Raw genomic sequence first — 25947 nt, 5'->3', positions numbered from 1 at the left:
TCTCTGAAGAACTTGCTTTTGATCCCTTCCCCCACTTATAAGAGCAAACAAATCCATGCACAAATAAAATGAGGATTTTGCAAGTCACATACTTTGTACCTGCTTTCATTTTCACACAAGACAAAGTTTTCCTTTCTATTTTCCAACAACATTATGTCCAAAAAAGCTTGTGATTTGGGAAAATTTGAAAAATAAATGTTTTGATTACACTATTTAAAATTAGGCACTTGGTTTTCTTGAGAAATGTGATAGGTGCTCTGCTGGTTGTTGCACTTGCTTGTTTGTTCAGAACCCCAAAACCAACCAGGGACACAAACCCTGGCTGTTGTTAAAACCTTTACAGGTGTAATGGGTGGGGAGGGAATTCCTGTAGTATCTTTGGGAGAACCCCATGCTAACACAGAACAGCAAATAATGAGTCAGGAAGAGGCAGAAAAGCTCTCAACTGAACTCCAGTGCTCACTCAAGTGAGGCAAAAGAAACATCTGTTTTACTGTCTGAGTTCCAATTCTGTCAGAGAGAGAATTCCTGGTGCAAAGGTGTGGCTTCCCCTCCCAAGAAGCACAAGAGGCAATTTCAAACAGACTCCAAAAGCCCTAAGAGTGGAAGACAACCTGTTATTTAAAACAACAAGCTGTGTGAACACAGAACAAGGCTTCCCTGGTCTCTAATTTGGAAGGTTCAATAAAACTCTAAAAAAGCCCAACACTAATTTGTGCAATAATCTTCCCTCTCCCCAAACCACACCGTTGGGCTCACCAGCTTTTACTGCAGATCAAACCCTGAGCTGCAGCAGCACCATTTGTAATGCAGTGTGCTGTGTGGTGCTGCAAATATGCACCAGGTTTTGTTTTTTTCCCAAATGTTGATTACAGTGTGCAGCCTTGTAAAGCACAGAGCTGCATATTTTAGTTATTAAACTTCGCAAACAAGTCTGGCTGTTGAAAGTCATTTCCCTGAGTAAACAATGAGTCAGTGTGGGCTGTATAATGTACAAGTTATTAGTTACTGTTAGTGAGTTTAAAAAAACCCAACTCTATACAAAGGCCTGCTTCAGAATGGAAAATAGTTTTCCTCCTACTTCTATAGTCCCAGTTGTATTGTTTCAGTGGAATTTAATTTTCTAAAAAGCTAAACAGATCACTATCTCTTCATTATATAATTGGACATTGACTTAACTGGACCCTTCAGCCATGAACAATATGTGCAGTGTGAAAGCTGAGTTTACCCTTTTTTCTGTTCTCAGTTTGTCATTTTAATGCTGAAGTAAAGCTGATTCTTTCCTGGATAGGAATATCCCATCTAGACCAGGCAGCAGGTGGCAATGAAAACAGACATAAAGACAACCATAAAATATTGAGTACATGGTAATGAAGAAAAATGCAAGGGCAAGCTCAATGAAACCCTCTGACAAACACTGCTCCTTAGTTGAACTACAGCTCCTGCCATAATCCCCCTCTTCATTAGCAAAATGGCCAAATACACCTGATTGTGATTGTCAGCTGGCAGAAGGTACTGGGACCACTCTGCCTAATGAAACTCAGCTGCTGAGGCACCAAGGTTTCCCTGCAGCCTCACACCCCTCCAAAGGCTGTTTTTCTGTTCCAGTGTGCACTGGCCCAGGCTGGGAGCACAGCTCTGCATTACCTTTTGTAAGGGTGAAACCTCTGGTCAGACACCAGAACACTGAAAGGAAATATGGAGTCAGATCACAGAACACCCTGAGCTGGAGGGAGCCACAAGGATTACCCAGGACAACTCCTGGTCCTGCACAAACAGCCCAACAATCCCACCCTGTGCATTTCTGGGAGTGTTGTCCAAATTCTCCTGGAGCTCTGGCAGCCATGGGGCCACTCCCCATTCCCTGGAGAGCCTGGCCAGTGCCCCAGCACCCTCAGGGGAAGAACCTGTCCCTGATATCCAACCTAAAGCTCCCCTGGCACAGCTCCAGCTGTTCCCTCCTCCTCTCACAGAGCAGAGGTTGGTGCTGCCGCTCATGAGGAAGCTGCAGCCCCCAATGAGGTCTGACCTCAGTTTCCTCTTCTCCAGACTGAACAAACCAAGTGACCTCATCTGCTCTTTACAGGACTTCCCATCTAGACCTTTCATCATCTCCGCAGCAAACTCTGCGGTGAAATTCTACTAGAAAAGTGCCTTCTAAAGAAATTACCAAAATAAATTTGAAGACACGGCTCTAGCTCATAGGGCCCAGCCTGCAGGCTGAGTGCCACCACAGCTGTGTCACAGAGGACTTCTTAGTCATTCATGGACTCTCCATTTCCTGGCAAATATCACAACACGTTTTGACACGACATTCTTCACCACCAACAATGACACTGCCCATTCAGTGACTGCAGCCTGCTGTACCTCCCAGCCCTGGGACCTCACTGCCCGGAAGGCAAACACTGCAGCACTCCAAAGGTACTGCCAAAATGTCAGATTCTACTCATTTATTATCAGCTGCTGAACTGAATCACAAGAAGGGCGGTGGCCAGGCTGGCGCAAGGTCACCACACTGGTTATAGAGCTGAGAATGTCCCAGGAAAGCTGCTGGACACTGGCACCTGACCAAGTGCTTTCCTAAAGAAAAATAGCTGCCAGGGAGACCTATCCATGCATGCATGAATGCCACAGGAGTTCTAAATGCTAACCTTTACTGCCTTCCAGAGTACAGGAATTTAATACAGAACAGACTACACTGGAGATATACAGCAACAGAAAAGGTACTGGCCCTGCTGCTCCTTGCTGTATTTAAATGTTTAAATATTTAAATAAGGCAGGGCAGGGTTGTAAGGAACACTTCCACCCCCACAGAACATGACTCAGTTGCAACAAATTACTTGAGATTTGTCCACTCCAAACCTTCTGCCATAATAAGCTTTGTTAGCCTTTCACAGTGACTTTGTGCTGCCTGCTTACATCTTTATTAATGCTTTCTGGGAAGAGCTGCCCACCCACCCCACTAATACATCAACAAGAAATATGCAGAGGAGGGCAAAAAAATACAGAGCAGGATATTTTTCCAGCAGAGAGATCCCTGAATCCAGGCACAGAGAGGCACAGCACGAGTGGCTCCCTCCGGGCAGAGAAAGAAACCTTGCTACAATCTCCGAGGAGGAGGAGAAGGCGTGCAAACCTCACCCACCAGAGCTGACAGCAGGGTGGATGGATGGCTTCTGGAGAAGCCAAGGATAGCAATCACAGGCAGAGCCAACCACATCACTCAGGAGCTGGTTCCACAGCAGTAAAGCAGCGTTTAACACAGGAAAAGCCCTGACAGGAGATACACACATGCCATAATTGCAATCACTTTGTGCCAGCACAAAGGGCCCACCTGATGCCAGCCTCTCCTGCCTCTGTGCAGATGTGGCTGTGCTCACACAGAGAGAGCTGGGCTGGGAAACTGCTCCTCACAAACCACCTGTTTATTTGGCCTCTGATCTGGATCAGTCCTCACCAGTTAACCACCTCTGGCTGCCACTGATAGAGGTAACCCAAAGCACAACACAGATGGTTTTCCCCACAGTAATGCTTTAGAAGCGCACAAATCAGCCTTTATAAACGGTTCTTTACCCTGTGTGGAAGGACAAGTGATTGAGTTACACTCTTACAAAGGGCTGTGGGACACACCAGCCCCGGGAAAATCCGCTGTACTTTGAGTTCTCTCCACCTCCTTTTCTGCAGCACCTGTAACACATCAGCTTTTCCCAAACACACTTTTGTCCTCCAGAAGGCACCACTGGTTATCTGAGAACAGTGCTCACTCATCAGTCCTTTGAACTGGGAGGCAAAGTGCTGCAGCCCAGTGCTCCTCAATATTTTCCATGCTGGAATCATTTACACCTGCCAGGTAAGAGCCCAGGGCAGGGGCAGTGGGAGCTGTATTTTATACACTGCCCTGGGACTGTGGCAGCTGCTGCAGTTTGTTTTTCCTGCATTTGGAGCAGCCTGTTCCTTTGGACAGGGGTAGAGGAATTTTTCTAGTTCCTAGAAAGCTTGTGCTTCCCAATGCAGTAATAAGCAACGTGACGCTACAAACAGAAAAATCCTAAATATCTGAACAAGACTAAGACTATCTTAGTTTTGCATAAAGGCATCCATAGAGTTTGGGCTCATTCATAGAAAGAAACACTATATTTAATGTTATAAAGCATTCTTAGCCCCCTGTGTTTTACTGGCCTTCCTCCAGTGAGCTTAGATCAAATAAAAAATAAAAATGGCTTAACTCGTTTTGTCAGGACCTATGTAAGTTCTCCTAGAGTTATTATAAATACTGACAATGTACTGCAAATCACAAGTTTCTTCACTATTAATTACACAGAAGAGAACAGAAATTACACACTGTGGATCCTGACTCACATGGGATCTCTCAGTTCTCAGTGTGTTATGATTCACACCTTTTTTTTTTTTTCCACTTTAAAAATAAATCTATCCTTTCTACCACGATAAATTAGGACAGCGTGAGTTCAGTGCAGCACCCCATTGGTCCCTGCCAACCAGAACACAAAATTCAAATTCACACAGCCCCTCCCTAGAACACAGGATTACATCCACTATCAAAACTGAAAGCCCTGAAGTGTTATGACAGCGGTTGCCATATCAGGGCCTACTGTGAAAATTAAGAACTCATCAGTTCCATAAGCCTTAGGCAGTTTCTAAGAGATCTGAAAAGGTGCTGACAACTGGCAATTGTCTATTGCTCCAACAGGGGATAAAAGAAAAATGCCTTTCTTCCCAAGAACCACTAAGATCTGGCTGTGTTTTCATGCCTTGTCCCACCGACTAAGCAGATTTTCTCATTTGTCACTTTTAAAAACTAAGCAGCTGCCATCCACAAGTAGTTCCGGAGGAGCCTTCCGCCCCGAGCAACTGTCAGAGAGAGATTAAACGCCAGAATAATCTCTGTATTGTATCTCAGAATCGCTTTTCCTCCTCCCAACGACAAGAATGCAGCTCGAGCCAGCTTACTTGGAAAATTCAAGTTACTAGAACGAGTTGCTCATTGAGGCAGAGTCAGATTCCTCCCCATGAGTCACTGTCACGTAAAGCGATTCGCTCCAGGTGTATCAGACCTGGGGAAAACTGGCACGGAAAGCAGCGCCAGGGATGGGGGCACAGAGTGTGGTCTGGACTGGGGGAGTTAAGGAGTTTGGCTTCTCCACCTGTACGAGAGGGCTCAATACACCGAGCTTTCTCCACCAAGTGCTCCGGGGCACCTGTGCGAGCGCTGGCGGACAGGAGAATCGCTCAATGCGAGCGGCAGGGCCGTGCCCGGCAGGGCGGAGCGCCCACCCCGCGGCGCTCGGAGCTGCACCGCAACTTGGGGATGCACAGGAAGCCTGTCCTGACAAGGGCAAAGCCGAGCCCCGAGCCCCGGCCGTGTCACGGCCCCGTCTGAGCGGGAGCAGCCCCGCCACACCCCGCCCGGCCCCAGCGCCGGCTCCGCTGGGGAGGGATGCGCTGCGCTCGGGGCAGCGTTACCGGAGCGCCCGCCAGCCGGGCAGCGAGAAACCGCTCCGGGCAGCCCCGCCGGATGCCGCCTGCTCTGCCCCGCTCATTTGTTCCTTCCGCGGACAACGTTCCGAGTTTCCGGGAGAACGGCCGAGCCCCGGCCGCCCCCGCTGCCCCCGCTGCCATGTGCCCGAGCGCCGGGCAGCGCCGCCGGCCGGGAGGGCGGGCAGGAGGCGGCTCCGCACACACCCACCGCCCCGCTGGGCTCCCCCCGGGCCCGCTCACCTGCGCTCGGTGCCCCGGGACGGGCGGCTCGGGGCCCTGCGGCGGCTCCGGGAGCGCCTCGGCGGCGACTGGCCGGGGGAGCCCGCGCCGTGCCGCTAGTGAGCATGTCCGAGCGCCGGGCATGCGGGCTGCGGGCCGCCGCTCCGCCCTCCTCACCTGCGGGACCCGGGACCGCACCCGCTGCCTCCCCTCTCACCTGCCGGGACCCCCGCACCGGACAGGACAGGACAGGACAGGACAGGAGCGCACCGCGCTGCTCACACCGACCGCGGCACCGGCATCCCGCCCGGCAGCCTCTGCACCCAGCTGTTCCTGCCTCCAAGGGCAGACGCACCTGTTTGCTCCAGACGGACAAGATAAAGCTCGAATGCTGGCGGTAATGCTACCGGCCCCTCCCGGCTGTGGGAGTCATCAGAAGTGCGTGTTCCTGGGGAGGACGCGGGGTGAAGTTCGCTCTGGAGAGATCAACCATCGGCTGTGAGCGGCAGCAAGGTTGGCTCATCCCACACAGGTGTGAAATACCCGAGGCGGTCTCGTCAGGATCCACAGGAAATTCTGCACATTGAACTCCCAACTGTCTGAATCACTCTGAGCTGAAACAGTACAGCTCTGCTCCTGCCACTCCTGCAGCAGTTTAAAGTATTTTAAAGTTTCTGTAAAACCACCCCTCTCTGGCCATTCGTACAGCACCAACACTGCTTGACACACAGCTTTCAAAATAGTAAGTTACCGTTTCATGGAATGTAATAAGTGCTTAAAACTTTTTAGAAAGTTGAACTAATAAATTTTCTCTATTTGAAGTCTTCCCCAGGACCCCAGCACATGCTAAGGTTTAAAGGAACATTTTCCCCTGGGAGCAACAATTCAGTCCTGCCAGTGTCCCCTGTCATCACTACAGGTAAGTCAGCAAAACTCTTGCAAACCGAAAAACACCAGAACTGCCACTGTCTCCTCTCCCAAGAAGGCAGAGGGAGCTCTCCGATTTTTCTGAAGTAAAACGATTCTACCTGACAATTGTGTAACCACACAGTAAATGTCTCAGCTCATTTTCAGATTGAGTTTCAGATTAGTCACTAGAAAGACAATGCTAGGAAACAGCAGCAACATGCACAGATGTGCACTTCAGTACAAGATGGCTCTACCACAGCTGAAGATCTGTTAAACAGGTTTTAAATAGCTATGACAGAGAAAGATAAATTCACAGTTGCATTTAGGTACTTCCAAACATTTTAAACTTTACACAGTTCCTCTTCTTTAGACTCCTTTAATTAAAAATTGTACAAATGCAAATAGAAAATATTTTGGAGCAAAACACAGAGAGCAGCCATTCATTCCAAGAAAACTGAAATTATTCTTAGAAAAGTACTGTCTTTCTCAACTGTTTGTGTCAAACCAGAAAAGATCAGCTCATGGATTTCCACTTGCTTAGAAACCCTGAACACAAGTCAATGAAGTCCCAAGGTAACAGAATAGTCAGTTCTTTGAGATATTTATAAGTTTGTTAATATGTGCCTGTACCACTGAATGTTCCATATGTGAACCTTTCCATCCAAGGCATGAACCCCGTGACAGCACAATCAACATAAGAGGAACAAAACTGTTTCAAAGCTCTTTCCCTTCCTCTGCCATCTGAAAGTGCCCCCAGAATCCTGACAGAATTCATACAGCCAGGCCAAACACCAACTTTGGTTCACTGCAGTATTTCTACAGGAAATAAATTTAAACTATTTTCTAAACTCCCACTCACTTCACTGCTACTAATTCCATCCCAGAGAGAACAAAACTGTTCACAACACAACTCCACTCCCTCCAATGGCCCACCAGCCTTGCAAACCCTTCCATTCTTGCCCTGGAGTTGCTCAGTTCAGATCTAAGTTGGTTTTTGTGTAACCAACAGTACCAGAGGGGGACAGAGATCAGTAAAAGCCAGGCTTACAGTCCTGCGCTCTGCCTTGCGGCCGACCACGCGGATGATTTCTCCTGTAGGAATACGTTCAATCTGCAGTTCCATTTTCCCAGGGAATGCCAGTAAATCCCTCTATTCTTTATGGATAATTCCGATTTCAGCGTGCAGCAGCCAACCTTGACTAAGTGCAGCCTTTGGTTCAGAGCCCTTTTCTGAGAGGAAAAGATGAACCTCTGTATTTATACCAAGTGTTAGACGTGAGCTGAAACAATGAAGTTCAAGACTGGTTTCCACTCATTCCGATGTGCCACGACAGTTCCAAGAAGCCTAAATTTATGTTTGTGTTTATTGCCTCCAACTTTGTTGCTGTTCCATTTCTGTCCCACCGGGCTCAGAAAAGTCAGGTCGCTGCGGATGCTGTTTCAGAGGTGTTGGCACGAAACAATCCCATGGTGAACTTCAAAAATCTACCAAGAGATTTCGTGCAGAAAAAAAAAAATCCTTCATCTTTGCTTCTAAGAGCAAGGAGTAGAAAACCCTGATTGCTCCCATGGTAACTACAGGAAGTTGTGCAAACTGCTGCAGAACGGAATCACTATTAATTGAGTCCTTGAGTAGCTAACTAATCATGGCAAAGGAAATTAATTGGCACGTTACTGCATGAAAATTCCTACAAATAGGAGAAAAATAATCTGGTGAATGCTGGTTTAAATGCAATTACAGAGCTTTATAGTGATTATGCCATCCATTAATGGAGTGGCCAGACCTATCACCCTCCAAAAAAGATATCAGATATCCTGCCTGTGACTGGGGCGGGGCGGGGGGGAAATCAGTCTAAATTTCAGGTTTTTTAAGATTTGCTGAGGAGATAATTCCTTCTATCTTCTTGGAAGAGCCAAATTTGAATTTTTAACTCTGCTACAAGCCAACTTGATAATGCTTGCCAAGAAAGCATTAACAAGATTAATTAATAAAGATTAACAAGCACTGTCCACTCCAGAGAGGATACAGGTAACACAGTTCTGTTCAGCAACTGCAAAGAAAGGGCCTGTGACTGTTCTGTGTTTTATATCTGGAATTATTCTTATGCTTCCTTAGCTGTTATACACAAGATTGTTCCAGTCCAACAATTGTTTCCTTGAGCACTTACTTCCCAAGTTCTACTAAAAAAAAAAATAGATTTTATCACATTTAAAAACCCAACATTGTCACTTCCCCAAACAAACCCACCCTATTCTCAAGGAGCAATATCCAGCCTGATTTATCTCCCCTTTCTATGGAGAGAAATCACACAGGTTAGAACACCAAAGCTGTGTAAGTGGAATGGAATCTCCTGTGATGCAGATACCACAATTATGTGCAAAAAAAAACCTTCTGAAAATGGGCTACAAGTGAGTGGTAAGAGGAAAAAAAAGGTTAAGACAGCAGAAAGAAGGTGGAGAAAAAAAAAATGAAAAGAAATAACAAAATAAAAAAGGGCACAGAGGAGTATAGTGTGGTCTCTGATGAGCCTGAGCTGTAAAACCATAGTTATACTGCAACTGGAATTTGACAAATGATGCTGAAACATTCCCTACCAGAGTTGATGTCTTGAGAACTACCAGTTTCTAAGCATGGTTAGCATGTTAAAACATTTCCTATTCTGTTTTTCATCCTTTTGTGATGCCTATATTCATATTTTCTGAATTTTTCCTGTACCTCTGCATTTCCTCTTGGCAGTTTGCATTCCCAGATCTCACACTTCACTGGTTGACTCCAGTGATTCTCCCAACCTGTGTTCAGCTGCTCCCACAGAGATTTCTCCTGCTGCTTTCTAGGCTGCACAATGTTCTTTTTAATTGCAGAGACCCTGTAAGTGGAAGATGACAATTCCACTGTAATAGTGGGATGTACAAACACAGATCCATGATGTTCCTCAAACTGAAGCAATTAAACAAGTTCAGGGCAGTTCCTGAGCAGATCTTTTTCCAGAGTAACTGTGTATTAAATAGAAATTGCTTCGTGTCAATCACAAACAGCAATCCCTAAACCCAGGGGCAGAAAGGGCCACAGGAAGTTTCCTGTTAGCAACACAGAACTCTCAAAAAAGGTATCATTTCCTCTCTCAAGGAAAACCTAATTCCAGCTTTGTTCAACTGGCCTTTCCACTGCAGTATATTAATTCAGACAAGTTCATCTGAGTGTCACTCAGTGTCCAAGAGCAGAGAAGGAAGCAGTGGTAGTAGAAACAATGGTCTTTATCAGAACGTATTTTTAGGGTCTCACAAACACGCAAGACATCTTAGAAATATTTCCTGTTTACACGGAGCTGTACTATCTGTGTGCAATGATACACTGCACATCCTGAGGTTAGCCAGCAATCAGAAAGGTAGGGGTGTTAAATGAGGCTAGACTGGACAACATTCCTTGGGATATATAGTTCCCATTTGAAAATTAATTCTCCAACAGTAGGGAGTTATGAAAAGTTATCCTTCAGATGGAAATCAAATGCAAGTTTATATTAAAATAGACGAAGTTTAAAATATGAAGCATAACTTAGCAGATCTCTCATAAAGGCAAAAGAGACACCTCAAATGACACCATGAAAAATTCACTATGAAAAAGTGAAATTAGAAGAATCTGTCCTCAAAAATTAGGAAACCATGTCATGTGGTCTGGGCATTTTTACAAGGAAAATGTCAAAACCTCAATGGGGAAGAGGGACAGAAAATGCAAAACCACAAGAGCATTTAATACTGGATTCATTGAAATAGGGAAAAAAGTAAGATGAATCTGCTTTGTCCAAAGGAAAAATAGCATTTGTCTTTGCTCTTCTTTTGCAGCCCAAGCCCTACCATAGGCTGTTACTGATTTCCTTCTAAAAAGAAATCAGCATCTGTGCATTAAACACGACCAGAACAAGTTCCTTGGAGAAAGGTTACAAATTAATCCTCCCCACCCAAACCAGTCTGTTCCTTCTCAAATTAACAGAGGCCATGCACAACACTTCACTGCCAGGATTTATTTTAGATGAAAAGAAAAACACATGAGTATAAAAACATTTCCAGTGATTATAACATCCAATTAAAGGTGTTTTAAGAAAAGATAAATTTCATCAGAAATTGCATCATTACAGGTCATGGAATAGTTTGAAAAGCTACCATAGGTAACAGTAGTAAACAAAAGTGCCTCTGTGTGCATAATACTGAAGAGAGAAGTGCAGAGTTCTGTGCAGCATCCTCCTTACACACAAGCAGTTCCAATCCCAGCTGCTGGGGGCATTTTCCGGGAAGTCTCGTGGTTCAAAGGATCAATTTACAAAATGCAGCTTCTGTGTCCAGTGACAGAGGGTTCTCAGCTCCCACAAACACAAAGGATCTCGAGTGTCTTGCCCCTGCAAAGAGGCTGCATGGCTCCCTCTGAGCTGTTCCTGCCCAGCAGATGCACCCTGCTTAGAAGAAACTGGATCTTGGTCCACAGTAAATCGCCAGCTGTGGTCTGGAATTCAAAGCTCACTGTTCTTCGGGCTCTCCACAGAATCTCCTTGCATGGAGAATGGTCAGAGAGTTACACCAGTGAAAACAGAGACAGAGCACAACTCAGGAACTGCAGAAAGTGCTGCAGTTCAAAGCAGGGATTTGTCTGATGCCCTAATTGCCATAAGAAGTCACATATCTGAAAGATTCAGTGCAAAACAAATTCTTGGGAGACCAGTATAAATGGAAAAACTGTTTCTAATATGGTTCCAAAGTGTAACAGGAATGTACAAACTGTAAACCTCAAGGCAGTGTTAATCCACGCAACGAACACTGTATCCTCTGAACCTGCCCTCACTACTCACAACTGGGAACACTTCTCAACACCAAGCATCAAGCTGAGATACAACTAAAACCTACAGAGGCCAGGTGTTCCTAAAGCCCACTGCAACTACCTAACCAGAAACCTATGTCAGAGCTTCAACAGGACACAAAGACACCTGGGCCTCAAAGGATTTTATACAGTGAATGATAAAAGCAAAACAAGTATCCTATCAAGCTGTTAACTTTCTATCTCAAAACAACCCAAAAAAAAAAAAAAAAAAAAAAGAAGGCTTTGAGAAAAAGAGCAAAAAGGAATCCACTCAGTTCTGAGGCAGAATTCCAGCATGAACATCCCAACATCCCTTGCTCTTCCACTTGAACCAAATCTGCTCTTTTCTATCCCTGTTGCCAGTGAGGAGTGACTAACTCTGCTCACCACACCTGGGAGGGAGCTGTGATACAGAACATGGGAGGCTCAAAGTGCTCTGTCCCAGCACTGCAGTCTGAGATTCTGTGGAATGTTGCTGCCCTTTCCTACCCTTTCCAAAGATCTCCATTTCCTCATCAAGAAACAAGACCCTTTCAGAAGCTAACTACCTTTCAGGTTCCTAAAAGTACAGGAAAATTCTTATTCCATCTCCACCCTCAATGCACAGGATACAGAAAGGTCTGAGCACCTCTAGAAAAACAGGAAGTTGCAGACTGATTGATATAAAATCAAGAAATTTAAGATTTTTTAAGATTATACCAAATCATCAACCATGGGCTGCTCATCTATGTTAAAGTATTTCTCAACTTCTGCAATTTCCTTCAGAAGTTGTGAGATCCTGGCTCACTCCAAGCCAAGGACTGGTATAAAAATGGGTTTATTTTACATTTTTTAATGAGGGGGAGAAAGGCAATAAGCAAATTGCTTAATTGTTTTATAAAAGAAGAATTTTAAAAAATCAGGAATAGTGCACTTTGATAAATGTATTTCAATTTGGAAGAATCAGAAATGGAAAATCCTATAAAGAGTTCTCAGTAAGGCATGAAGAGAAGGATCTACCAAAGGAGATTTTACATGCTCCAAAGATTTTGTATTTTTGTGTCATCAGATGTGACCTGCTGTCATTGGTGTTTCCCAAAAGGTAATTAGCTTACATTTGAAAGTCAAATAAAATTTCAAAACAACCTAACTAGCTGTATCTAATAAATAATTTTTAAATAACTTCATTTAAACTCAAAATCTGGAAATCAATTATTAAATGGTTACAGCATAGTAAATATTGCATCGTAAATAAAACATCCTCTACAAAAAAAAGGAACAAGCCTAGAAACCTATTTAACATTGCAACTTCCTTAAGTTAAATCATTGCATTAGAAATGTCTATCACCTTAAAACATACAGCATTCCTTAAGTGCTATTTTACAGTTCTCATCCAGTGCAAGAGAGTTACTCTCCCCAGAATAAAAATATCCATTTCCACAATAAATGATCTCCTACAAGCTTCCAAAGGTTCTGAACAATCCTACCTGTCTTACTCCATCTTCTAAGAGGAAAAGCTTACAATCACTAAGACATAAAGAATCATCTGACTGCTGAACCAGGACCATTAAATGTCCTTTCTTCTCTCAGAATTACCACCTGATCCTGGACTGTCAGGTTTCTGCAGCCAACTGCTCCCTTCCCCTGGCAGATCCTTTTCCAGTGGCATTTGGCTAGGCTGAATCTAGGAGAAAAACAGGATAAAAACCAAATTAACAATTCAGAAGCACTGTGTTGCTCTGTATTACCCATACCATTATACAAAGAAGTCTGCCATGCTTGCTAAAAATTGAGAAGATTAAAAAAAAAAAACATAAAAATCCACTACAGTGATATCAAAATATTAAATGTCATGCAAGAAGAAAGGCAACAAATCCTGCAGAATCTCTGATAGATCCTGAGCTCAGAGACAACACAAATGCTCCACTCTGCCATGTTTCTCACCCATACAGAGAGAAAACAGGAGTAGAACACCTAAAACAATATATAATGGTATAAAATAGGAATGAGATATCAGCCAGCCCAGGAACTTTCATTATTATATCCCCTAAGGCACTGAGGTTTCAGAGTCTTCTAAAACTCCTTCATCCTCATCATCAACAATGCAGAATTCCTATTTCAGTGATTCCCCAGCACATGAGCACAGCCATGACAGCATGAAAAATTACGCACAAACAAAATTATTCTGGAAAAAAAGAGTGCTTGTGTAGAAGCAGCAATGCTTGGTCAGTTCATCTTGTTTGGACAGGTTAAGTTGTGCTTGCAGAAATCAAACAGAGCCCGTTAATCAAATACTTTGAGTCCAGCCGTCCCACCCTTCCCAAATTCAAGTGACAATTTACAGGAAATGCTTGGGTGCAAATCACAGAATGGAGCACAAAGAGCTCGCTCACAATCTGCCAGAATTTTGGCAGCACTTGATTTGTCATCTTTACAGAAACTGGGGACCTAAGAGGGGGCCTGAAGTTACACAAGTGAACAGTGAGGGAGAGAAACCTGTCTTGTTTCACTGCTATGTGATGCTGTAACAGTTACTCAGAGTCTTTCAGCACATCAGCAAATTCTTTTTAGCCAGGACATATCCTTTTTAAAATTCCTTCTGTGGCTACCTTCCCAAGGATTAACACAGCTGTGTTCAAATGCATATGAAAACAAAAGAAGTAATAATAATAATAATAATAATAATAATAATAATATTAAAAAATCACATCAACATTTATCAATGTTTCCTAGTGTATTACCTGAAAAGGTTCACTGATGCCAACTATGGACTGCAAGTTATTGCTATAATAACAAAGCAAAAATTCTCCTCCCATCTTAGGTATTTCTGAACCACTCATGTAAACCTGGCAAGAATAAGAATAGGTAATGAGCAATTTCCACATAAAAAGAAATTCACAAAAAGGCCATTCAGGTCACCACCAAAATCAGTATTTGCTATTTATAAGCAAGTTTTAAAACGTAAGCTAAAACGGATGGGGACAGAAATAACTCAGGAAATCATCTGAAAATTAAATCAGGGAGGAGAAGGAATATCCTTCACTATGTCAGCAAGCTGGCTTGGTTCAGTGACAAGGGAGAAGAGACACAGAGTGGCTGGAAGGGAAGGGACAAAGCCACGGAGCAGCAGAGGGAGTGGAGCTGCCTCCTGGTGGCAACAGCAGAGCAATCCACAAGCTTGGTTTGCTTCTGTCCTGTCAAACTTCTTTTTGTTCAGGTATCTCTGGATATTTCTCATTTGCATCAAATTAATTTTTATTTGTTTGGTTTAAATCACTTTAGGTAATCACTACTAGAAAGCTTTGTAAAAGACGGCAGTTTTTAAAGAGGGACCAAAACATTCAATAGGAAGAATTAGGAAGAGGGATTTTAAACAATAATATTGTTCCCAATTAGCTTCAACTGGGAAGAGGATACAAAACCCCTCAGGGAAGGGGATGTGGAACAGACCTCCACTGCTACTCTATGGGAAATTACATTAGAAAGAAATATAACTGACTTACCTGTTTGCTGTCTCTGTTGGAAGCAATTTCATCATCTTCCACCCAAGCATAAGTAACATAATCCTTCACATGCCTGAAATTCATCTGCAGAGAAAGATAAAAACCATCAGCTTCGTGATAGAAACAAAAACCATGCTACATGAAAAACAAAGTTGCAAGAGAAGTTTACTGTTGCACTGCAGTAATTAAAACACTCCTAGGATCAAAACATTTTGGGGGCATTCACATATTGTTTGTTTCTGAGAGGGTGGAACTGCTGTGTTCTCTCACCCTTCCACTGACTTTTATTTTTGTTGCATAAACTCCTTTCCACAGCTTCTGCAACATTTTACTTTAATAAACAACCAGATTATCTTAGCAGAGAATTCAAAGGGTGTGGAAGAACTCAACATGCTGCAGAGCTGAACAGTCAGCACACAGAAACTAATGGCGATCAAGGACAACTATTTCAGAGAGTTCTGCAGTAGCAAGAACCAGTGCTCTACAACTCCCAACGAGCTCCTGCAGCCCCATCCCCACCTCTGGTGAAGAGGCAGGGTGAGGTAAGAGTACCTGGAAGAGCCCAATCCAGTCCCAGGCGCTGCTGGGGAACTCAGGGCCCGCGGAGTAGCGGATGAGAACGTCGTGCTCCGCGCTCCACTCGCCCTCAGCGTTCAGCGTTACCAAGGGATCTGACACAAGAGGCTTCATCTACACAAAAAACACAAGAGTTTAAACTCAGCCAAGCCTGTCATTCTTTCAGTTAAATCTTTTCAACTTATCCTCTAACATAATTGCCACCTGTGGGGCTCTTTAAGTGACTGGAAATAACCTGAAAGCAATTTGCTGCCTTCACTACAATCAGAATGAAACTGAGATTATGGTTTAGGAAATCAGCTGCTCTAAGGCAACACTGAGTAAAACAAACTTTTTCTTAACAACATAACTGGGACAGCACACCTCAAGCTTGAAAGTTCCTGTGACAGGTTTGTGATCACTGATGCCATAGCTCATGTGACTGAAATAGTTAGTCAGAGAAATAGAAATTGAGTTCTCTTCTTCAGGGAATTCGCCTTCTTTTGATGTCTCACTGTTATTTTTCACTTTCCACAGAATTCTATCAGTCCAGGCTGGCTTTCTTTTCTTCTCACTGCAAAAATGTAAGGTAAAAAGTGAAATGAGCACAGAAACAAGTTGACAAAAGCTAAGAATGCTGTTCAAAATCTACTCAAAGACAGTGAGATACATATTAATAAAAGGAGGCAATCATATCCAAGCTTCATTTTACAGCTCTGTTAAATGTGTTTGACAACCAACATTTCCTTAATTTGAACTCCATTCAGCACAGATCAGTTTCATGGCTTTCTGCAAGAGGAGTAAAATGAAGGGGAGAAGGACGTTTCAGTGGGTTAGTTGGCTTCATACAGGAAATGATACTTTCTCCTAAAACCCTGTAAAAACATGCAAGAACACTGAGATAATACAGCAACTGCCCCAGGCCCCAAACGTACGGATATTCTGAGAAATGAGGGCGTAAAAATAAGTAACATGTAGGAAGAGTCTGAACAACGTTTGAAATGATTCAAAATATTTGAGAGCAAGTTTCTTTTCACAACAAAAAAAACCCAAACAGGGCAAACTTGGATAGCTTATGGTAATCACAGGTGCCACAGCAATTCTTTATTTAGAAGTTCGTCTAAATTGTACCAGCCTGCATTTCAGGTTTAAAAGTTACTGCTGTCTCCTAACAATAGGCTTTCAAAATTCAATAATCAAGGAAGTTGTGCCTGCAACTGTGCTATACATCAAACTTATCACAATGCAGAGTTTCCTTTTTTACCATATCAATTACAGCAGAAGCCATGAGCCCTCTGTGGTGGGAGGAAGGCTTAACAGCAACTCTGTGGATGGGTGGATCACTTTAAATTGAAATGGAGAAAAGATCATACCCTATGGAAGGGGAATTAGAATGGACTGGATTGGATTATTAAAGTTAAAAGCAGGATGTGTAAGGAAAACTGTCAGTTTAATAACTTTAAATACCAAACCCAAGGCCATTTAGTTCAATATTCAATACCATTTTGTTTTATCTCTTCCCACCTTCAATAAGGTGGAAAGATTTGAGATGACTAAGGGCCCTTATCCCACTTACTGCAGTAATTCTATAAACCGACAGAAATCTTCAGGAGATGCCAGATGTCTGCTCTGCTGTGCAGGAAAATACCAAAAGAACAGCTTAAGGTGAAATACTCACTGCTTTAGAGAAAATGGGGTATTAGATGGGAAACCAACCCTCAGAATTCACACTGAAGGAGTATCAAAAATAAAATTCTGGGCTTCGGTAAAAGCTACTTTTGCAGGGTGCTTGTCCTGAGGTGTACTGGTCACCCCCATCTGAGCAAAGTGTCTCTGGTAGCCTGAACAGCAGCAGGAAACACACAGAATGTGTAACCACACTTTTTGTTCTCTAAATCAGCCAATACAGACAACCAGGCTATGAATCATTTATAAAATGTCCAGGTTTGGATTAAGTCTTTATTGTTAGATGAATTTACTGCTGGTCCCATTACATTTCTTTGTATTCAATTAGGAAGCAAAATGTCTTTGCTTCCATGTCCTCCAATGTTAAGTGCAACAGCAGAGTAGATAACACTGCAGATTTCAGACAGGTTAAGAAAATCCCTATAGAAAATCAGCTGCCATCTGATTTTCAAATATTTCACAAAAATCAAAGCAAAAGCTCAGATGGAGCCTTGTTTTGATTTTGAAATATTAAAAATACTACAAAATTCAGAAAGTTCTCTTCTTACTTAAACCAAAACAGGGACTTCTGTTCTCTGAAAGTAAAGAAAAAGATCAGTACAAAACCCTGTTTGGGCAGGAACTTATCCTTCTGTGGAAACAGAAGACTAATACTTAACAAACACACTTTAATATCACAGAAAAACTTCGGAAATTTAAGATACTCCATCTTCAACGTAAAATAATCAATAACGACAAATATACATTAATTTTCAAATACCAGCATATCAAATGAAATGCTTAAGCAGAGAAGGGAAGCAAAAATGACAAGACAATTATTCTTTTGCACCTTTTTGACAACCAATGAGCACTTTTAGTAGGAAAGAACAAAATAAAAGCAGCTTAAACATGTGCTCATTTTGTTAATCTGGTCTTTCCAAAAAGGCAGCTGAGTTGTTTCATTACTTCCCTCATACAATCAGCAGACCCCAGCTTCTCCAGCCAAAAATATTCATTTATTCAGATTTGATCAATCCAAGCCTAACAAAACAGCCCCAGTACACCCAGGAAATTCAGGTTTTCTGGTTACTGAAGTGATATTTAACCAAGCACCACATTCATTCTCATATTCCATGTCTAAACTCATTTTATCTTTTACCTTGTGTCATAGACATCTGAGTAAAGGTCAAACTTGTAGGTGGGCTTAAACAGCAGAGGACCCTCTTTGAATTCCTTCAGAAATGCTTCCTTCTTTTTTGCCATATTTAACTGCAGAAATAAAAAGTAACTTTTAAAGATTATGTTTTTAAAAATCAGAGCTTAAAGGATGACTGGAAAAGCATCTTCCAAGAATTCAACATTGCAGTCCGTACAACACTGAGAAAGTAAATTTGTTATAGCCAGAATTCTCTCGACATGATCCATCTAAAAGTTCAGAGGCAATTCTACCCAAAACAAAATCCAGAATAAAGTTCTCTTATGAAGAATTCTTGGGAGAAGAGGAAAGATAAAGGTGGGGAACAACTGAGAAAACGTGAAGTTCAAAGAAATCTCCAGTCAAACATGAGCATTTTAAATGAGTAAGAAACTGCACAAAATCAAAAAAAGTTTGCAATTAACTGGGGCTTATGTTCTATCTCATGACTGCTCTGAGTTTGTGTTCTTTAACAGAAATTAGAAGCTCAAGGTGTAATTTAACTACTACATCGTGTTTGTGTGCATTAAAATCAAACCCAAACCCTCAAAGAGACTGAGCCAACCTACCTGGTCCTTTTCCCAGAGCAGATTGAAACGCCTGTTATTGATTGATTCTCTGACAAAGTGTATCCCATAATCTGCTATCCGGAAGTTTAGATCTCCAAACCAGAAGAGAAGCCTTAAAACCAAACCAAAATGCATCAAACAAGGAAGATTTATATGAATCTATTAACTCAAGGGAAGAACTTGACAGAATATTAGCCATTACACTAATTAGGTGCTCTAATTACTTTTATTACTTAATGCAAACAGTTTAAGCACAAACATTAAGTTGTTATAGATAAGCTTACACAGGGACAACCTGCTGCTGAACAAAAAAATTGAAGTAATTGAAACAATAAATTAAATCCCTTGCATTCTTGCTGCTTGCTTATTACTGCCTGAATATTAACTTCCCCTGAGTATTACATCTCTGAACATTTATTACATCTCTGAACATTTAACAGCAACCTAAAGGATTTTTGGTATAAACAGGCTTTAGTTTCTAAAGCTTTCCTGCATGACATGTACAGTCTACATGCTAACAAATGAATGTAATTAGAGACTGGAAGAAAATAGAAAACAGACATCTGTCCTCCAGGTTTTATTTTCCTCCCAATGGTTCAGGGTCAAGGCCTGAAGGGATATTTAAAATAAAATGATGGATGAAAAATCCAGACCCAAAACTCTTCAGTGCAAGATTTTACCCTATAATGGATAAAAACAACACAGAACTCACTCATGATCCAAGGGACTTGGAATACCCTCTCCTTCAAATTGCATTTCCAGGATTTTCTCAAAGTCATCCAGCCTCTGCTCTGTGTTCTCAATGTGGGCTGGCAAGTGGCAGTTCATGAAACAGATCGTGTGCCCAAAGAGGGACAAGCGGATGCTGACTCCTCCTTTGTTCCCCTGGCATGGAAGATCAACAACATTCCCTGAAACTGCAGTCAATGCCTACAAATGTAACTGACACCACCTATCACTTCTGAAATCTTGCAATGAAGATTTAAATCAGTACAATTTCTTCCTGCACGACTTGCTGCGTATCAGCAAATAAACCAAAATCTGAAATCACGGTCTGTGCCGCACGGGAGGTTCAAACAAAGGAGTCTGCTTGTCAAGTTATTAATTTTTAATTAACCCCCATGTCCTGAGTCCCAGCATGGGCCCAGGGAGAGGCACACAGCACCATCAGTGAGCAGGTAACAGCCCTTACCCAGTAGCCATAGAGGCCTGTCCGGGTGTAGTGGGTGTGGATGTCCCGGATGAAGGGAAGGTGCACGTGCTTCACAAAGATCAGGAGCAGCAGCCCCTGCATGCGAACTGAGGAGAGCTGGGGAGACAGAAAATAAAATATGGTCATTTCCAGCAGCTCCTTGGGTTTACTTCACAGAGGCTTTTAGGTGAAGAAGGCCACAGCAGAAGCCATGCAATTCCCTTGCCAAGCCTGGCCTCAATATTGTGACACAGTTAATGCAGACTCATTTCATTGCTGTGGAAAATATGTTCCTTATAAACAAAACTGATCATTTCCTCAGCTAATTAACACAGTTCTAACATTGTATTTCAATCTGAAGTTTACCTCAGAACATGCGCCTACCCAAGCCTCCTTAAAGACTTTCCTTCTGCCTCACCAGCCTCTTGTTTCTGTCTTTAAGAATCCTGTTCATGAAGGACCAAATCCCCTGCTTTTCACCTGAAAGCTTTATAACTCACACCTACAAATCCTCCAACAGCAGCAAGTTTTTCAAACTGAAGCACCCTTGAGCAGGTAATTAAATATTCTAAATGCCATTAAATGCCTCAAAAGCACAGCAGTCAATTCCAGGCATCTGCAAACAAAATGAGCTGCAAACAGCAGAAACTCCTGCCTGCAGTGCCTGTAAAATCTGATTTACCAAACACTTAGGGAGCACATAAGACATGGGGTTTTTGTGGTTTGGGGTTTTTTTAGTTTGTATATGTGGAAACAGTATAATAAAGATGTCCTTCATTGAACATTTATGGACTTTACAATGTTCCTGGCATGAGACATAAAATTCATCATGTTTGTTTAATGATAATGATTCAATTTAAAATACAGACATTGAAATACATTAACTGTAGTTCAATTTTATGCTGGATTAATTTAGAAACAGACTACATTAGAATAAAATCAACTATACAACTGCTGCAGAAGCACAGAAATTCAGCCCAAAATTTAAAACAGAATTCCTCCTTTGTTTCCCTATCTCACACAATTAAATGACTTCAGAATATATTTTAATGCTTTCAGTATCCTTGAACCCAACAAAATACCACACAATACTGAAACAATGGACTGCAATTACTAATGGTGCATAAATATTTTATTAGTCAGCATTCTCCTTTCCATAATTACATTCATGAGGTACCAAGACCTTTGAGTCCTTTTATTATTTATTTGCTTTATTTCACTCTGCTGTGGCCAGTCCCCAGATATTTCTCAAGATCATCCACAGGTTCTGAACACCACAAGGCACTGACCCCTCCCCTGCTGGAAGCAGCACCAGCCCTTAGAGCCAAATGAAGCAAAGCTCCTGCACAGAGGGAACACGATCCTGTGGATGGTGGAAGAATTGACTGTGACCAATTGAACACTCTGAAAACAGAGCCCGTTACTGAGGGGACAGAATGTCCCAAGGGTGACACCTATCCCTCCACACCCGACCTCATCACAGGTCAGCCAAGGGGTAACTGCTCCTCTCCTGCTCAGCCAAATTCCTGCCTGAGTCCTGGGATAACCTTTCCTTGCTGCCTGCTTTGATTTTGACCCAGCCTGACAGCTCCCCCTTATTGTTAGAGCTAATCGAGTCCTGCTGAAAGCCATTAGGTGGCAGCATCCATTCATTAGTGTGCTCCAAACTGCCTCAGTTATAAATTAGAATTCAAAATCAGCCAGGCATACCAGCAGGAATTCTTTTAACTGTGTGTATACAGGGCCTGAATGTCAGCCCACGGCCAGATTTTGAATTTTTATCAGCAATGACTTAGGCCAGAGTGAACAATGTGGGTTTTTTCCTTTTTGTAATTCCCAATGGGTCCTTTGTTTTGTTTAATTACACATGAAAGAACAGCACAACTACTGAGTCGGATTAGCATGCAGATAATGCAATCACCTCAGCAAAATCAGCCTCAAATAGTGCTTGGTTTAGGAAATCATACAAAAGGCTTTTAATTTCTCTTTACTAGAAAAATTCAGTGTATCTTCCTAAGTTGATTGTTGGCATCATTAAAATAGCCAGTAGTTTAGCTGATCTTATGTCCCTGATGTTACCCCAAAATCTTATCATTTAAATTCCCATATAATGTTATAGGTCTTCAACCAAAAAATTAAGTCCTCAGGTAAATATATACACTCACTAAAATCCTGTTTTACACACAAGCAATTTATTTTCACCTGCAAACAAACTGGAAAAAAAAAACCAAAATAGATAAAGGAGCCTCACCAATCTTCATGAAAATCACTGCCATTGCTTGGGATATTTATAGTGCAAGACAACATTAGATACATCACAGTACAGTTCCCCAATATTGCACAGAGCAAAAAACTTTTCTACAAACAAGAGATGAAGATATTGTGGCCACAGGAAATAGGCTGTTCAGTATGAGTTCACATCACATGAAAAACAGGAAAACGTGTGATGAAGAATCACTTCTAACATCTGTGTACCTATGGAAGTGACAGACACCTGCAAAAACACCATCATCTTATCTTCTATGGATAATCTCAGGAAAAAAAATTAAGACATTTTCCTCCAGTGCTGTGAGACTTGAGAGAGATGTTAATAATTACCTTCATATATCCCAATGGAGATAAGACAGTCATGAAGAAAATGCTCCATGGATCATCAAATGCCAAGTCAGACAGAAAAGTTGTGATTTTTGAATTCACCTCCTGTAAGCTGAATATATCACAATTATTCACGTTGCACCAGTTGGACAGAATTCATAGGAACTTTGCAGAACAAAGACCCCAGAAATTTATTTGCTGTTCAGTTTCTATGTGTGGGTTGAATTGCTCATTCAAGTAATCAACCCACAAATAGATCTAACACATCTGATGCTGAGGAAAACAAAATTAAAGAAGGTTATATACACCTGAAAATAGAGATTAAGACAGTGCTAGACTCAAGATGTGTTACAACAAATAACCTGACTGTCAGGACTTCAGAGTTTCAACACAGTTTGGAAAACACAGGGGCAAATTGTGCCTAACAACCTTGTGCTAATTCCCTTAAAACACAGATTTCCAATAACTTTCATACCAAAATGAACACACTAACAAAGAAAACAGCAACCCAAACTTTTTGTGTGTTAAGAGAAAAGACACTCTGTGTTCTGTCACCACACAGCAGCAGCTAACTGCTAAATCATCTCTGTTCTAAGTCAGTTAGACTGAATTAGTCTTCACCCTTGGGTAGCAACAGTGTTAAGCCTTCTCCCAGTCTTCCCAAAACAGACCATGCAGAGACCCAGCAGTTTTGCAATAAACTCCCAGAGCAAGTCCTTTAATATCACTCACCCTATAACGTACATATCCGTGGTGGTGCCCAGCGAGTTGAGCTGAAGTAAACTCGTGACATCGGGAGGGGGAGAAGCTGTGCCCACATTCCAGGTAACTAAGTGTAGTCTGAAAACAAGCAGAAACCACACAAAACCAACGCTGAAATTGAAATGTGGACAGGCAGGCAACCAACTCTAAGAACCGTTCTAATTTCCCCACAGAATTCCTGTCACTTTTCATCTATCTCCAGCTGACGCCACCGTGAAAACAAAGAGCCAGAGGGGAGCAAAACCTGAACTCTTGCCACTTATCCTTCAGCTTTTTCCCCCAGATGAGGAAAGCTTCATCCAGAGTGCGAGACACCTCCTCGTGGATCTCATCGTCGGAGCTGATGTCCTCCACGCAGGCCATCAGCTGTGCCACCCTGTGCCGGAGCTGCAGGCGGCCGCTGGAGCCGGTGCTGCTGAGGCTGCCGGAGCGGCTGCGCAGGCTGGGCAGGTTCTCCAGGTCGGTCAGGGAGAGCCCCTCGGAATGCTGCAAGGCATCCTCGCTGCCCGGCGATGCCATCTGCTCCCAGTTAAAGCTATGCCCTCAAGGGCTGGCCCATTAAAATCAAGAGATTGATAAGGGTCTTTCCAGATGCCCTGGAATTCGGCATTGCTTCCAACACAAAAGGAGAAATGTAGGTGCAGCGATGCTGGGAAAAAAAACCACAACTGTGGCGTTCCCACCACGCTCGCTGGGTTGTTACAAAAGCTGCAATCACATCCTACCACACACAGTGAATTGGTTTTTTCATAATAGATTTAATGTGGTTAATTCGATGAGCTCAAGGTTTAAAAGATTTTATTGTTGATTTGAATCGATCATGTGCCTGTCTAGGCAAGGAGAAATGTAATCTCCAGCTCCCAACCATCCAAAGTTCTGATCAGAACCAAGCAAAGCCACTGTTCCTCTCAACATTCACATCATAGCACTCATCTGTTCTTTCTTTATAAAATGGAAATTCCACTTCCAGAGCTTCTAAAAAGAGATTCACTTTACTCTCAGCCTTGTTACATGACAGGCTTAAAAATAATAACTTTAAATAATTTAATAATAATAATAATATAAAAATTAAAATTAATAATTTTTAATAATTCCATCTTAGGTTTCTATATGGCCTTATAAACACTGATAATTAGTCAATCCCACCAATACACCCATTATTAAGGCTGTGTTTTTATCCCACAATCAACTGCCCGCTCAAGGTGACACACAATGTATGCAGAAAAGCTGAAAAACTACTTTGCATAACAGATTACAATGACCCATAATTTCACTCACTAATAGTGTATCTTTGTAAGACTACATTGCAGTCACCCAAAACAAACTTCTAGGGGGGAAAAGAAATGTAGGTAGGCTGCAGATCTAATTCTGCCAGCGGAGATGTATCACTTGGGAACAGTCTCCAGTTACTAATTTGGTAAGACAATTACCTGAGTGAACAAAACTGAACTGATGTTGACGCCATCAGTCATTACTGACAGCAATTCAATTCCTCAAGGCGCCCAGTGACCACAGCGCCGATCTCAGGGGTAGAAACAAACACCGTCCTAAATACACGCAACCGACTGAAGTCATTACTGAGCATCGCCGCTGCTAATCCCCAAATGACTCAATAGCGGAGAATTTCTCAGGGTCACGGTGCTCGTAATAAAGCCTTCAGAGGATTTTTGAGATATTTAAGCTCTTGTCAGCTTGTTGGTTTGGGTTTTTTTAAAACTTTTCCTGTCACAGGCTGTTACCCAAATCCCATCTAAGCAGGTTTCCGCAGGGAATCGAGCCCGGACAGGACACCGGCACAGAGCGAAGATACATTGTAAAAACACCGTAAAAGCACAAGCTCAATATTTACTCAAGCTTCTTTTTCCTCCCGGAAAGTGACAAGTTCGAGACAGCCGGTCCATCACAACAGTGCAGATGCACCTGCCCTCGTTACACATTAACAGAGCTCTGCGAACTCCCAAACACCCCGAAATGCCCCATAAGCCTCCCTGAACCGCTGCAGCACCAGAAAATCAGCTTTTCTCCTCTATTTCATATGACTACGCAACGCCGCCAATTCGTGTAACTCCCCGCTAACAAGCACGCACACAAGTTTCGCTAATTCTCGCCCATTTACGTAACCGCTTTGGGGCCACTTTTCGGAGCCGCCCTCAGCCCCGAGCCTCGCGCCCCTCCGCGCCCACCACTCACCTCCACTCCTTGGTGGGAAGGCCCGCGGTATCCATGCCCGGCGTTCCCGCAGGGGAAGCGCTGCCCCAAGGACGGGGAAGGGGCCGGCGGAGCCGCCCGCGTTCCCCTGACACGGCCCGGCCCGGCCGCGGCCTCCGCGCCGCCCTCAGCGCCCTGCGCCCATGGCCGCGCGTGACGGGGGCGGGCACGCACCGCGCCGCGGCGCCCCCTGGCGGCCGGGAGGACCCACAGCACCCGCAGAATGTCCTCGATGGTCTTGACTCACACCCCAA

The 25947-nt window shown here is 43.0% G+C and overlaps 2 protein-coding genes across 5 annotated transcripts in view; both read right to left on the bottom strand.

Moving 5' to 3' along the window:
- The window catches only part of MYO1C (myosin IC), a 52098-nt gene extending 44207 nt beyond the window's left edge, over positions 1–7891 (bottom strand). Inside the window, exon 1 of one of the 3 annotated variants that reach the window (XM_083875002.1) lies at positions 7673–7891. In XM_083875002.1, the coding sequence (XP_083731128.1) occupies positions 7673–7747 (75 nt within the window). In that variant the 5' untranslated portion in view covers positions 7748–7891. Of the gene's footprint in view, positions 1–5736; positions 5810–6070; positions 6092–7672 lie in introns of those variants that run through there. The other 2 variants (XM_083875005.1, XM_083875001.1) reach the window with 2 other exon arrangements.
- Positions 7892–10628: 2737 nt separating this feature from the next.
- On the bottom strand, positions 10629–25800 carry INPP5K (inositol polyphosphate-5-phosphatase K). 2 transcript variants are annotated; one of them, XM_083875006.1, is made up of 13 exons: positions 25676–25800; positions 23456–23563; positions 22727–22835; positions 20129–20245; positions 19649–19821; positions 18937–19048; positions 18332–18441; positions 17742–17768; positions 15892–16081; positions 15505–15642; positions 14953–15036; positions 14191–14295; positions 10629–13133 (listed from the first exon to the last, which is right to left on the bottom strand). In XM_083875006.1, the coding sequence occupies exons 1-13, from the start codon at positions 25708–25710 to the stop codon at positions 13017–13019; spliced, it is 1425 nt and encodes a 474-aa protein (XP_083731132.1). In that variant the 5' UTR covers positions 25711–25800; the 3' UTR covers positions 10629–13016. The 2 variants fall into 2 exon arrangements, with proteins under 2 accessions (XP_083731132.1, XP_083731133.1); XM_083875007.1 differs by lacking the exon at positions 17742–17768.
- Positions 25801–25947: the final 147 nt, after the last annotated feature.

The sequence above is a fragment of the Zosterops lateralis genome, assembly GCF_965231275.1.
Source record: "Zosterops lateralis genome assembly, chromosome: 19".
In the NCBI taxonomy this organism is placed as follows: Eukaryota; Metazoa; Chordata; class Aves; order Passeriformes; family Zosteropidae; genus Zosterops; species Zosterops lateralis.
This window is presented reverse-complemented; position numbering and strand designations above follow the sequence as displayed.